This window comes from Ixodes scapularis, unplaced genomic scaffold (assembly GCF_016920785.2).
Source record: "Ixodes scapularis isolate PalLabHiFi unplaced genomic scaffold, ASM1692078v2 PGA_scaffold10__122_contigs__length_95168666, whole genome shotgun sequence".
In the NCBI taxonomy this organism is placed as follows: domain Eukaryota; kingdom Metazoa; phylum Arthropoda; class Arachnida; order Ixodida; family Ixodidae; genus Ixodes; species Ixodes scapularis.
The window spans coordinates 34,504,562-34,519,451 of NW_024609836.1; the positions used below are offsets into that span (position 1 = coordinate 34,504,562).

The following is a 14,890-nucleotide window of genomic DNA, read 5'->3' on the forward strand; positions in this document are numbered from 1 at the left end:
ATAACAACTATCGCCACCTCTGTCCGTCATGCACTAGGCAACCAGATGGCGGCACCCACCAGAAAGTTCCATCTCGAGGAACCCCCATCTGTGTCGACCGAAAGCCGAGGAACCCTTCCCGCTCCCGACGCATTAAAGCGGCGTAGAAGCCTTCAGCATCTGTCAACGACAGCATCTGTCAACATGCTAAGCAGTGTTTGGCTCAAAGTTGTACATCAACAGGTGGCTCAGATCTGCTAAGATTGTGCTTTAACTATTAAAAAATCACTTCACCTAGGGGCAGGGACAGTTGAGGAAATTTGGAGAACCCGAGGGTGCACTCGGAGTTCCTATCATACCAATTTGAGAGCCCATGACTCAAGCATATAGTTTACTTAACGAGGCATAATCACTGAAGATGATAACTACTCTACAATTCTTTCCTTGACAGAAGAATATAGCGTGGAATGGCAAGCGTGCACCCGTGTCACACTAAGGACCCATTTGCTAGTTATGAAATGTAAGAAAAAGCAAAGGACATAGAGTTGCCAGACTTCCAAGCCCTCCCAGCTAACCGAGATGCTCCTCGGTGTCGGCCACTTCTTTTAGGATGCTGGTGGAAAGCGGTGAAGCCCGGCATAATGAGTGCCCCTTCTGCATTTTTTTTTTTTTTCAGACCTAACAAGTGCCTAAACCCCAGTTTTAGCAGAGAATACATTGTATGGCTTTGGTTTCATGAGAAAACCAACATGTTGTGCCCCTACAACCGGCGGAAAATTCATGACACCAAGACAGTGTGCCACGAGGTCGTGCAACCGACGTCGCAGAATCGCGTGCAACACCGCAACGTCGCACAACACTGGCGCTTGACGTCAAGTCACAGGGCATCATGTTAGTCTAAAGAAGATTATAGTGAATAATAACTTGCACAGCCAGACACAGCATGTGCCCAGCTCCTCCGTAGCACGTTTGTGCATCTTCGAACCAATGTCGCAGAATTGTGTGGCACTGGGACAACACACAACACCCAAACACGCCGAGTCGCACAACTCAACGTCGGAGAATCCTAGCAAATAATGGCTCACACAACCAGACGCGACACGTGCCCAATTCATTCACAATGCATTCTGCGAGTGTCAAGTTTATCATAAACTCAATTTAGGCAAGACGCGCATAAATTTTTCAATATTATCTTTAGATACCGAGTCGGTGCTTGCACAATTTGCGATACAAAGAATAGCCTTGAACCGCAAAAACTATAAATGACGCAGAGTCATTCGTTTCTAACCACTATCCGCGTGCCTCTACGAGCAGCTTGCCCTTAAACTGGTAACATGCACATGTATCCAAATGCTGACGTGGCGTTTGGCCGTGTTGGCGTTTGGCTGACATGGCTGAACACTGGTTCAGAGACGTGCCCAAATAATTCTCAACTTCGCCGCTAGGGGCACGACAATTGAATCAAAGCCCAAAAGGGGTCTTCATGTTTTAACTTTTAAGCATTGATCAAAAAGGCGAGAACAGCTGAGAGGAGCTTCAGTTGTCCCGCCCTCACCACGAGCTCCTTATCTTCGAAGATGTTTCGGCATCTGGAGCACGTGCACGCAGGCAAAGTGCGGCGAAAGACACGGAGCACGTGCTGGAGGCATTCAAAAGGTACGCCCTGCTATTCTCACATTTCGAGTGACCATAGCAATGGTAGTACTGCACTGGCAAACTTTCTCGCCTATGACAGAAACACCGGACCCCCAAAGGGGCCGGCTAACTTCCTGCCACCCGAAAAGATGTGGCACAATCGTCGATTACCGGGAGGTGCGGGGGTCGAAAAGAAAAACGCTTTTATTAACTCGGCGGCACGCGGGGCGTCGTGCCGTACGCCCGAGACTCGGCTAGGGCGATCTTCTGCAGGAGCTCCTCCTTTTCCAGGCGCAGCCGCTCGATGCGGTCTTGGTTCTGGCGCAGCCGGTTCTCGAAGCTCTGCAGTAGGGGCCCGCTGACGGACTCCGCTATGTTGCACAGGGCCTTGACGAACACTGCGCACGAGACGAGGACATTCTACTGAGGTGGTTCTCGACCGCCGACGTTTCGGGGATCCCGTCCGGATTGGCGGAAGTGATCGGGGGTATCACACAATTACAATGACGAAAGAGTAAATGAAGAACAGTAACTCCATGCAAATCAAATTTGAAGCTTTGAAACAGAGAACAATCGACCCTTTTCTTTTGGTGCACATGGTTTGGTCTATTTAGCTTCGTGGGACAGCGAGAACCAATAAATAAAAAAAGTTATTGCTCGGCTTGGCCGACAGTTGAGGGTTTTGGGAACCCTAAGAAAGCCTGCGGGGACCCCAAAGGATCTGTGGACCCTCAATTGATAACCTCACTTTTACTGCAACGACAGACAGACTTGCGTCCTGCATTTGTTGCTTCGGCCTTGCCCTTTGACAGCTTTTGAATGGTGCCGTAGAGGCTGGTTCACGCATTTGTGTTTGACTGTGCTCGAGTGTGTTGCAGTCCCTCGTAACAGCTTTACATAATGGCACACCGGCACCACATATCGGGTAGGCCTGAAACACTTCCGACCTTCCCATAATTGCACTGAAACTTTTTGAGGTATTTGCAAGATCAAATCAACGCACTATCTTCAAGAAATAGTCGCTTATAACATTGCTGGAAATACTTAGAGCCCACAGTAAGTGAATGATGTGGGAAAGATTACAAAAATATGCTCGGAGAGCAAGTCGTCTGCTCCTTGCGTAGGAGTTGCGGTGACGTCAGGACGACGCCGAGGTCTAATTGGCTTCGATTGAAAGGGTAGCGGGTAGACCTCAATGCTAGATGCCCCAAGGTCTACCCACTATTTTTTTCAATCGGCCAATAAGAGCTCAGCATCCTGACATCATCGCAACCCCCGTGCAAGAAGCAGACGAACTTGCGCTCTGCATAAGCCGGTCAGAACTGTTCTAGTGCAATGCAATAGACGGCATCAGTGTGTTAAGTGGTAACTCAGGAATGAAACGCTTTCACACTCAAACCACTTTTTGCTGCGGTCTATTTATGGTCATAACTCTATGTATGGGCTCTAAGCATCCTAAGCAACCAAACATTACGTTCATGCACGGCCAATTTCTTTATTAAAATCGGCATCAAAGCTTGATTACCTCGGAATCACCAGTGACACCAGAGAGCTTCATCGGACGAGGAGAAGAGCTTCATAGAGAGCCTGTAGTACAGTGTTCAACCGCTCGATTGAGGTCCCGTGGCTTATGGGCCGCGTTTGCAATACGGGCCGCGAGGAGGAGACAAACAAGTTGATGGTCTGCGAGCGTTTCTGCCTTTCTGCCTGCTTTTCTCTCGCCATATGACAATGCAGCGCATGCACAATTGCAACCAATCAGCACGAGAGGTGTCCTTCATTAAATCGCAAACGCCCCCCTTCGTTCCAGATCGACCCCCTCTGCAATCTAGGCTCTCTAGGGCTTCTCCTTGTCCCATGGCGTCCTCTGGTGTCTGCGATAGCTCCGAGGTAATCATCTTTAACGCCAATTTTAATAGAAAAATTAACCATGCATGAATGTAATTAAAGTGACCATATTCCCCGGGCCCCAAAGTGGGACGCTTCTTGGGAGGGAGGGGGGGGTATTGTGTTGCGAGACTTGAAAAATTTCGGTGACAAATCATACCTTTCCTTTATTTCGTATACACCGTGTGCATTTCTTTTTCTTGCAATTTGCGTACTGTGTGACTTGCTACTACATTTGGTTGGAATATTCCTTTCGTATTAATGTATTTATTTTTGTGTACTATGGTCCATAGTACTGTTCACATGTCATACGCCAGTTGACCTTCAGCATATACTCTCTATCGAGCATATCTTGTTCCTTGATGAGAGGAAGCACCCTCTCGCCGGTGCGATCCTTTCGTTTAACCGAATCTGTAATCTATCCGCGGTTCGAGGAGCACAAGCGGGACAAAACGGCGTCCCACAAGCACGCTGGCGGGACAGCGGGACCACGGCCGGAAAAGCGGGACCTGTCCCGCCTAAATCGGGACGTCTGGTCACTTTAATGTAATGTTTTCTTTTTAGGATGCTTAGAACCCATAAACTGAGTTACGACCATATGTAGACTGTCGCAGAAAGTAGTTCAGTGCCCCTTTGAGAATAGACCTCTAGCAAACTACCCAAGTACCAAGGAGCATGTTGGGAACGTAGGTTCAGGGTGCGGAAATATGAGCTGATCCAACGGCGTTCTAGCCGGGGTGACAGATTTGAAACTTCAAAGGATCTTTGTGCATTTTATCATTGTTTTCCACAAGACCTCGTGGATGCTAGTCGCTTCACACGTGCAGTACGGCGCCGAGATAACGCCACGTCGGCGCTGAGCTGGCAGTGCCTCAAGTCTGTTAACCAGAAATGGCTGGGTCTTGTGCAGCAGTCCCAATACAGCACTGATGTGATGCAAACTCGGCACCGTGTCTACGATAGAGGTTGAATGCATATTACATTTGTCTATTCGCAACTTTCATGCCCTAAAGGGGGCGCGTTAATTTCTATCAAAACGGCCATCATCTGGATGGTTCACGGACGATCGTCGAAAAGCAGCTGTAGGAGGTTGGGTCTGCGACGTTCAAGTAATTCTAATTTTGTGAAATACGAGCGATATAAGAGCCGTACCCAATACTTCCACATTGGGAAGGGGTAAGCAAGCACGTCCGCTCGGCAGATGGTCGTCTAGGAGCTAGGGAGCGAGATTCTCGGAAAGAAGCGCGCTGAATAAGGCAACTTGCCACGATCAACACTTCGAAAAATATGAATAGTGCAAATTTTCTCGAAGGAAATATAGAAGAGTGTATCATTCGAAACTACTATTCGAAATTTTGAATATTAACTCAACCCTAGTATATACTAGCTGGACTGAAGGGGGATCGGTGGCCGAGTGGGCTAGCGCACACCCAGCTCGACGTGCGTGGAGCGAAAGCTCGCGCTGCAGAACCCAGGGATCCTGGGTTTGAGCCCCACCCCTGCCCGTTTCGATCTGGATGAGCATCGTACCGGCGTGCGGTCGTGTATCACTGCTGCGTGGTGCATGTTAAAGACCCTAGGCTAGCGGTTGTACCGCACTGGCTAAATTGCTCATCTACAGCTGGGAGACTCGTCGCCTGTCGAGGCAGACCAAGTTCTAGGCTGTATAAACATAAAACACAACCCAATTTCTTTTTAGCTGGACCGAAGGTTTTGCAGTACTTGCGAGATCATATTTATGCGCTATCTCTGGAGGTGGTCGCTTATAACATTGACCAAATTATTTAGAGCCCATAGGGTAAGAATTATGCTCAAAATATTACAAAAAATATATACACGGGTAGAAAGTGTTTCTAGTGCTACCTGACAGATGGCGCAAGTGTTGTGAGCAGTCACATATCAATCGCAGTCAAAGGCAAATCTGCAAGCTAGCATCAATTAGAGGTGCCACAAGCTTTTGTTGAACCCAAGCTTCGACCGGTTCGGCACACCTTCCAACTTTTAGCAAAATTCAACAAGGACTTATGGACAGCATTGCCAAATTTCTACACAAAAGGTTTGAGTTTTGGGAAACAAATAGCTTATAAAGGAGTGAATGCTATGCTGTAAATGGCTTCGTTTTCGGGGGCTCAATATTTTTGGGATTTCACAAAAGTTTTGGTAGATCGTTCAAGCGACTCCGACAACAATACCAGTTACTTCGCTATCACCTTTGCACATGCGTCGTACCATTTTCGGGGGTGTCGAAGGTATCAAAAATGATCTACTAAAACTCTCTAAATTTTATATTTTGAGGGTACGAAATTTCATGATTTAGAGTGATATTCGTTCGTGGATTTGATATATTAGTGGGATCAACTTTTTCATAGTATTTTCAAATTGCGACTATTAGGTCATCTCAAAAATAATTACTTAAAGTATCCTATAAAATAATCACCAGTGTTTCAGCGATATAAAAGCAAACATATGTACTATTTTTAGGGCTTCAGTTAGTGTATTAATGTGAAGCAGTGAAACAGACCCAATATTGCGTTTTTCCTCCGCCAGGTGGCATCAGCTCGTTTTAAATTTCTGCGCATCTGCGCACGTTCGAAGATGCCAAACCTCGTCGAACCCAGATGTTGGCAGGTTCGCGGTAAAGAGCCTAGGTTTAAGAGCGGAAGTAGGTGAAACCATGGGGGGGGAGTTCGCAATTTAATGGCGGATTGGTCGGTAGCGCACGCAAGTTGGGTTGTTTTGTGGCGAGGGGGAAAGCGGGCAGAGAGGTGGAGACGCTTGCAGATGACCGGCGCTCTCGTCACCTCCTCGCAGCTCGTACTGTGAATGCAGCCCACAAACCACGTGACCCCGATCAAACAGTCGCAAACACTTTAAACTAAACACACTACGTAGTTTGTGACGTCCCTGGCCACGACACCGTGGCGACAATGCGCTGGACAGAGCGTGGCAAAGGAGGGCAACCCGTCCTTACCCGAGCCATTGTGCATCTTGGTGAGCAGGTCCAGCCGAGGGACCTGCTTCGTGAAGCCAAACATGTCCTCTTCCTCCTGGCACAGGATCTGGGGGAGCTGCACCAAGGCCTCCAGGCAGGCGTTGCTGATGTGCGTGCTCGGCACAATGTACAGCGGGATCTCGGCACGCACATACCTGGCAACGGAGAATGCCCTGCGGATGACTCGGCTTGGCACGGAATGCTCGGCTCGCGTGCGGCCGAGCCAAGCCGCACGAAAAATCCTAAGTGCTGACATCTGCGGATCCAAAAGAATGAAGTACACCGGGAAAGACAGAAGGCCAGAAAAAAAAAGCAGGCAAAAGGCTAGACGTGTTCACTTTGCCGCAACCCCTTCAAGTCAATCAGTTGCTTGTCAGTCAACTTTAGCTTTTCTTGATGTTTTGCAGGATGTGGGTGCACTCTCGCAAAATGAAGCTAAAGCTAGATATTGACCTTGCAAGTTATATTTTGCTGCTGCTTTGCGTTTATTAGAGGCTTTCCAGCTACCTTGGCTCACTGGCACGACCACAGCCTGCTTCCATGCCCCGCCATTCTGAGAGGGCCAAAATGCGTGGGAAAATAGCAAACATTCTCTAAATTTATATTACAAACTATGATAGGTGGTGATGGGTAAAACATGAAGTTTGAGCTTTACCTTCCGCATGCTCATTTGTGCTCAGGGGGGTAAAGGTGGGTGAGGAGGAGTGGCAAATCCCGCGCGCCGACATCCTGGGTCCCGAGTGAAAGATCGCGAAAAAGAGCGACAGAACACGAGAGAAAGAAACCAATGTTGCCAGCTGAAGGACAACAGTCGCAATGGTAATCGCGAAGACTGAAAACTCTCAGCAATATAAACAGTGATAATTTAACGTTGCAAACTAAATTCTGAGCTATTCTAAGGTTTATAAAAAGCAGCATACTCATTACGCTGCATTAACTTCCCTTCTGTCGAAATCTCGAAAATCTGGTAGTTGCGCAATTTCGTATTTTCAGGCGCGGCCACCCGCGCCCGGAAATACGAAACTAAACCAGATAACCGAAGCCAGTTATCTGGTTTAGTTTTGTGTTGACGGGAGGCCATACATCTGCGTGCTATGCAAAAAGAAAGCTTCGAAAGGAGCGCGAATATCTTTCCACCGGCAAGTTCGTGGATTGTTGAAGTTCATGGCACTGCTCTGATGATATATTTATGAAATCGAAGGCAGTTGGTAACCATGTGGGACCCCGAGGGTCTGCCTACATGCTCCGCCGCTTGCGGCAGCCAGAATGCATGGAAAAATGGCGGACCTTTTCCTCTGGAGTTAGTACGTATGATCTCTATGTTTGTGCTCACGAAATGTGGAAATAGAGTAGAATCTCATTAATTCAAACTCTCTTAACTTAAACTTGCGGATAATTCAAACTAACATGCAGGTCCCATCCTATGTGTCTCTATGGGAGAGAACTCCTGGTAATTCAAACTTTGCTTTTTTCAAACAAATTTTCGGTTCCCCTCGAGTATGAATTAACGAGATTCGACCGTAATATCGAAAGCTCACACTGGAGGCCGAGCTTCCACTGCATTCTTAACCTGTCACCGTCTACATGTAAAGGCTCTGGGACCGCACCTTGGTTCCAAAAAGCAATGTGAGACACTTACCTTTCACCATCGCTACCCTGGTTCACGGATTGAAAGCATGTCACCTGAACCTGGTTCAGCTGGAAAAAGAAGTAATATACATGCATTTAGAGCATATACTCTATTACCAGTCCTTGTAAGCATTACATAAGAGGAGTGAACCTATAAAGAAAATGTGAAACAAAAGCACAAATCAGGCGCAATGTCGAAACACTAAAATCGCAACTGCTCGTCGCTTACGACAAGATTATCAGGTAGCCCGGGAAGACTTTGAATCTGTATAGTTTGCACTAGGGATGTCGCAGCGAAGTTTGACCTACGAACGTGTTGCCTGGCTTCTACACAAAAAAATTCAGAATTTTAGGAAACAAAAAATTTAAAAGTAGTTCATTTTATATTTAAAAAACGATTACCAACATTTTTGCGATATAAAAGCAAAAAAAGGCAATTTTAATGCCTTCATTAGTTGGCAATGCAAACCAGCGAAGCAATATGGCCAGCAAAGAGGCACGTAGCCAGGGGGGGCCCATGAGGCCCAGGCCCCCCCCCCCAAAAATCTTCCATTCTGCTGGGGCCTTTTCTCCCCCCTCCCCCTCATACAGCATTTTGTCATGGGCGGGCCCCCTCCTGCCAGCAAATATTGGTCTTTTCCTCTGCTAGGTGGTGTCGGCCCCTTCTCAAAGTAAAACGAAGGAGAAAGACACTTCACCGTGTTTACGGATTTCCTCCCCGATTTCTATGACCCCAAAGTCGTAGTACACGCATGCGAAAGAAGAACGATAGAGATAACAGAATGAAACTGTTTTGCCTACAAAAAAATTTGTTCAGACAAAAAAAGAAAAAAAAAAATGAAGTCTGAAAGATAACACAAGCAATGCACCTTTGCATTTAATTGCATTATAATAATAACCTTAAAATGCAAGCCTGTCACCCTTGTTGGTGTTAGACTGGTGGCAGCTGATAAAACCCGTTTGCTCTACAGATGCCTAACTCCTGGTTAGCTCAGTTGGAAGAGCGCTCCACTGCAAGTGGAGAGGTCCCGGGTTCGATACCTGGAGCATGCGGATTTTTTCGGTCGCGCACCAGTCACCTAGCTGCGTTTGGAGATTTGTGTTTGTCCTTTGTCCCTCTTGTTCCCCTTCTCCAGGGATTATTTTCAACAAGCAGCAGCCCATTCAGGGACCGCAAAGTCAGCGAACACCCCAAAATCTGGAACGTAACTGCAGAGTGCAAGGTCAAAGTCCGTCTCCATTGAAGTAAGGTCACCACGAACACACTCCTTCTCCCGGAATGTAGCAACCGCAGTTGCCAAGGTTGGACAATGTTTAAGACAAAGTAAAAGCGTAAATAAAGATTTGCTGGAATGCGGCACACAGATGTTTGTAGAGCGTCCCATTTTAAGCTCCGTGTTTGTGGTGCCATTCAGGCCATGCAGCAATGCCGCCTCAGCCTGCGTTGATAGTATGTTGTGCACGGACGCATGTATTCACCAAACAAGAGAGTTGTGCAAGAGCCTGCTCCTTGTAATTGACAAGGCGCCCGACTTGGCCGCCTTGTCAATTACAGCGATCGCACTGGCAAATACATTGACAAGGCGGCCGACTTGGCCACCTTGTCAATGTATTTGCCAGTGCGATCGCTCTTCGTCGCTTCTTTCGTTTGCTCGCTCGCTCGCTTGTTGCACCTGGTTCGTTTTTCTATTTTCTTGGCGACTTCCTTTTTTTTTATTAACAAAGAAAACAGAACGATGTCAGAAATGTAGAACAATGTTCGCGCTGTATGCTGATCGGCGGTGTTCATCGCACATATGCAAGCAACAGACTATGCGATAGTGTAACATCTTTCCATAAGCCTTTTTTGTGCATAAAACAATGAAACTAATTCGGGTTTTGAGTTTAATGTACCTCTTTTGCAGCCACGCTAAATGATAAGTACAAAAAAATAGGCATTTTTTTAGCCTTTCCAAACCTTTTGTGCTTGCTCACTGAGATATGGCCCACCCCACTTTTTTCTTATTTTTATGACTCGAAATATTACGGTATAGTTTTTCTGGCAAAATGCTGGCCCCACGACACAGAGACAGTCCAACAGACTTTCGTGATGGACAGACGGGCGCGCGGGAGTCCCGCAACAACTGACCTTGGTCGTAGAGTCCTCGCTGAACACGGAAAAGATGAGGCCCACAAACCCCTCATCCATCATCTGGTAGATGGCTTGCGTCTGCACATCTGAAAGAAGAATGCGTCATGACAAAGTTCAAACGGGGTAATTCCCAATAAAGAAAAAGATTGTTTTCCTTTTTTTTTATCAAAGAGATGGTGTCTTGCACGAGACGCCCACCACGGCGCCGCTAGCCCACTTACCAACGTGCGAGGGCCAGACGGTGATGTGCGGGTGCGAGTGGTACCAGCCCAGGACCCGCATCGGTTTGCACTGCAGAGCTGCCAGCGCTTGAGTACAGAGTCAAGGTGGTGTGGCGGAATCTGGGCTCAGCTGAAATTCGCGTGACTGTGTCACGCAGCGAGTCCTTCGCTCACACCAACCGCAACACCATAGACCCTTTCCGGAAAAGTGCTTCAAGGAGGCGCCGCCGCAGCTTACGTACCCAAAAGCTTCCGGTCAAAAGCGAGGGCAAACAATCCCTCACCACGACACCACTCTTTGCAATATCCATAGAATATTTTGCCACCAATTCTACCAGTGCTTAGCTAAAGGATAGAACAACGAGACTTGTTAGAGAGTTTTGGATACTTCAACAAGACAGCGATGACCTCGAATATGTTTACTAAAAGAGCAGACGGACTTTGTTAAAGACCCAACTCTGCAGTATGTAAACGTCCTAGAAATTGTGGCATAAACAAGCTTGGAAAACTTAGAACGGTACTCCGGCATTTTCTTCGTCGTCCCCGATTTGCCCGAAAATTTGATAAAAACACACCTATAAGCATCGCTGAAATGGTATTCCAAGTTTTAGATCAAGATTAATTTTGTTTTGCGAAGTTATAGAATTTACAATATTGATCTTCACCGTGTATTTCAAACTAAAAGTCTCTACTCGAAACAACGAAAAAGTGATGCCAGTGGAAGGCAGGAAGTCACTCTTTAGAGCGTACCATTTCTTCCCAACCAATTACGAGCTGTTTCACGGCGTGAAAGAAACACTTCGGAAGCTCGCTCTAGTACCCGCGCAGCAGCACAAAACAAACGCTCGGCACGGTCTATTTCTTAAACTGCCAGCTCGATTGGCAAGCCTTCCGGCCACCGACGTCACGGCGCCAAAAAGCAGGGGTACATTTGAATGTTGGTGTTTGCGTTGTTTTCCAATTTCCTAATGACCATTTAAAATCTCACTGTGCTAAGAAGCATACAGGAAAGGGTAAAGGCCGGGAGATTAAAACAAATATAGTTAGTAGGAGTAGCTAAAAAAATTGACGGAGTACCCCTTTAACGAGCGGAGAGACCATAAGTCGCCCGGGACGAGAACAGCATCTCTTCCGGATGCCTGGCTTCCAAAGTGCGCGCACTGTCTTGGCAACAAAATAGGCGACAAAATGGCGGCGCATACAAAGCAATCAAAAACTCGGGTGTTGATACTCTAAGCAGAGTTGCTCTAGGGATCCTGGTGTAAACAATAACTACTGAAACTGAACTGGGGAAACAGGAGACGAGAAAGGATATCTCAGCCTGAGTAGAGGCGTCGGACAGCTGTTCGGGGGAGATCTCGACGCGATCCTTCCGCTTGTCCGACCTCCGCAACACGATCACGGCAGAGATATGGGCCACCCTGGTCTCGTCGATCTGCAAGGGGAAGCCAAAAGAATACAATCCAATCTAACCGAGCGAAAGGGTTCTTATTTTCGGGAGGAACGTCAGCACTCGTGGGAAAGACACTGTCCTAACAGCGTGGCTGAGAACCCCCCAGAGATTGGGGAGAAAATTGGACGGTACAACGCTCACTGTACCAGAGGCACGGGCTCTCTGTATATCTTGCATAGAATCACATCTTTGTTGCCAACTTCAGTTGTTGATGTGTGCAACCACCCTCAACTTTGACGGCGTTTGTTTAAAGGCCGACGTACAACCTCCGTTTTTAGCAGAGAACATAATCCTCTTAGTGCTCCCCTCTCTTAAGCTGTGAGTTGAGCCAATTTAAGGCTTATTCACATGACGCATCTTTTCAACGAGCCACAGTTTAGCGAAACCAAGATTTCGCGAAATCTGCCTGTTCACACGTGGAGTTTGACGCGCGAAACCTGTGACGTATTGACTCACAAGAATTTCGCCAAGCCTTGTCATCTGCCTCAAGAATATCAAGCATTTCGCATGAAATTGATGTGAAGTACGCACAGTGTGAAGAGACCGTCTGTTTAATTAATACCACTCAATGAACTTCGTCAGATTCGGCTCACTGGGTTTGCCAGTCCTGCCAAACCCGGGAAAGACCGCGAATGTCAAAGAACAGGTGGATGATCTCAAAGCATCTCGGACATTTTTGCACCGCTAATAAAGAAAGTTATCCCCAGCCATCGTGTTTATATGCGGTGCTTGCAGTTGTCGCGACTGTTGATGAATCCGCACCGCGCCACCAACCCGTACTGCACGCCGCTCACACACCTGCAACCGAGTAAGACCAAGACTCATCGCCCGTACACACCGCTTCTCCGCTTGTCGCTCGCCATGTTTGTTTTTTTTTTTTTTGGGCTGTGGCTCGGATACAGGATCGGCGAAAAATCAGGTCCCTCCAAAAGCTCGTTCCTCCTCGAAGGTCAGACATCATAGCGAAGTTGAGCGGCCATTGGCAGCGTCCGCGTTTCTTCTTCGGGTGATTGACAGGCCTCGGTAAGCTTTCAGCGAAAAATTGCTCCAAAAGCGAGGAACACGCGCCACTTTTTCGGTTGCTATCAGATGGGAAATCTGTTTCACGAAACCTAGTTTCGCGACACAAGATTCGCCAACAAGATGCATCGTGTGAATAGACCATTAGGGGCAAGGTAAAAAGTGGAGAGGATATAAGGGGGAAGGAGGCAAAAGTGGTAAGTCGGCCTCTAAGAACACAGCGACTCGTAGCCTCCACCGCGTGTTTTTACACATATTATCGAAATTGTTGTTCGCATCCGATATAATACTGGTCCTGACGTCACGGCTAAAGTCCATAAAAGGGCAGCACCTAAGCATCCGACGTCTATGCAACTCAAAACGACAACTGAAGCCTCTGAACGGCACCCAAGTAAAACGTTGACTGTCGTTCAAAGGCAGGTTTCCTTTTCAAGCTCTTGCTACCGTATACTGCATGCTGTCTACGTACATTGTATGAATATTCATTGGAGGCACACATGCAATAAAAGGCTCGTCTCTATTTAGGATTTGTGTACGTGGGTCCAGTGATGTTGACATCAGTGCAACCGTCATACCCATTTCCCCTTCACCTTTGCGCGGTCGCAAAACGCTTAGGTGGGCCTGCTTTTTCGTCACCATGTTAGCAAAAGGCTGACATACCGCACAAGAAGAGCGGAATCCAGAGAAGTGATTGCCAAAACAACCGGGGGTCACCCGCGCTGCCTACCTCTCCGATCAGCAAGCCCATGACTTCCTCCTTTTCCGTGGACAGTGCGTGGCTCAGGCAGACCATGTACACGTCCGCGGACAGGTTCACTCGGATGGTGCCCATGATGACTCCAGAACCTCAGGATACACTGTACTCCACGGCTTCAGAGTAGCGGCTGGCTGCGGTAGCTCGGCGGGACACCTCCCCAAAAAGCAATCACTCTCCCAGCGACAGTTTTCGTTGGAAGCGTCGGCTGAGTGTCCAGGCTAAAAGGTCCGCGCTAGCGCAGCAGTACGGGTCGGCGTCTAGCAGTTGTATTCAATATGGGACCGTGCTTACTGTGATGTTGACTGTGGCGCAGGCGAAACTCTACAAGAATCTTTCGGCTCCGTTTTTCGGCTGCCGCCATTAGCCATTAGTTTACGAAATGTCAAGTAGAACACTTCCTTAGCTCCAGAGCTGCTTAGCTCCCGTCGTTGGCTCCCGTAGAAGCAAATTGAAGCTGGTGTATAACTTGCGCCATCTTTAGATTACTGTAGAAACCAAATTATGCTCATTTAGGTGCAAATGTGTGACAATTTGTTGGTTATCATTCATCCTACAGTTTATTTTTATTATTATTGTACGTTTTAATGCACTGCATACTTAGAAATGCATGAATGAACGGGGAAAAAGCAGTGGGAAAAAGCGTGGCTATGGAGTGTAGGGACAGTATGGATGTGGGAGGAACCGAAACCGACAGAGCTCTGGAACCGACTCCGGAAACGACCAGAGCCGCAACCGACGAACCGACGAACGACGAATCAACCAAATCAACCTCCAAGGACATTGAATGTGGAATCAAAGGAGTGCTCATTAGATTGTCCGGGTGATTGCCACCACGCAGAGCTCTGCCACCACGCATGCACACTTTATAAAGTTTATAAAGAACTTGAGTTTTTTTCTGCTCGCCGTTAACCGAGGTAAGCACGTGTGATTTTGACGCGCCGACATCCCCGCCGGCAGGCCCCCGTTTGTTTACTGTCTTGCTTTCTGATTTCATTTATGGGGAGCTAAAGTTCTTGTGCCACGAGTAGGAAGTAGCGTACAGTAGTACCGGTCATGTGATGCAGTGAATGTTATACGTTTATTGCTTGTTTTGAAGCAACAGACACAAAGAAGCGACGCCCTTGTGATTAACCCGGATCGTGTTTCAGCTGTTCAAATGGATGTCTAGAAATACTGAAGCACCAAA

At 47.5% G+C, this 14,890-nt stretch overlaps 1 protein-coding gene across 1 annotated transcript; it reads right to left on the reverse strand.

Moving 5' to 3' along the window:
- Positions 1-1,792: 1,792 nt before the first annotated feature.
- LOC8030634 (lys-63-specific deubiquitinase BRCC36) lies at positions 1,793-14,062 on the reverse strand. Its single transcript, XM_029971444.2, has 7 exons — positions 13,675-14,062; positions 11,790-11,909; positions 10,475-10,562; positions 10,251-10,339; positions 8,133-8,191; positions 6,473-6,648; positions 1,793-2,012 (listed from the first exon to the last, which is right to left on the reverse strand). Exons 1-7 carry the CDS (start codon positions 13,777-13,779, stop codon positions 1,822-1,824), a joined length of 828 nt encoding a protein of 275 aa, XP_029827304.2. The 5' UTR covers positions 13,780-14,062; the 3' UTR covers positions 1,793-1,821.
- Positions 14,063-14,890: the final 828 nt, after the last annotated feature.

Coding starts and splice junctions, on each gene's coding strand:
- LOC8030634 (XM_029971444.2), bottom strand. CDS start 13,779: ATGGGCACCATCCGAGTGAACCTGTCCGCGGACGTGTACATGGTCTGC. Junction 10,340..10,474: donor CGTCTGGCCCTCGCACGTTG/GTAAGTGGGCTA, acceptor TTCTTCTTTCAG/ATGTGCAGACGCAAGCCATC. Junction 2,013..6,472: donor CAAGATGCACAATGGCTCGG/GTAAGGACGGGT, acceptor TCTCGTGCGCAG/TGTTCGTCAAGGCCCTGTGC.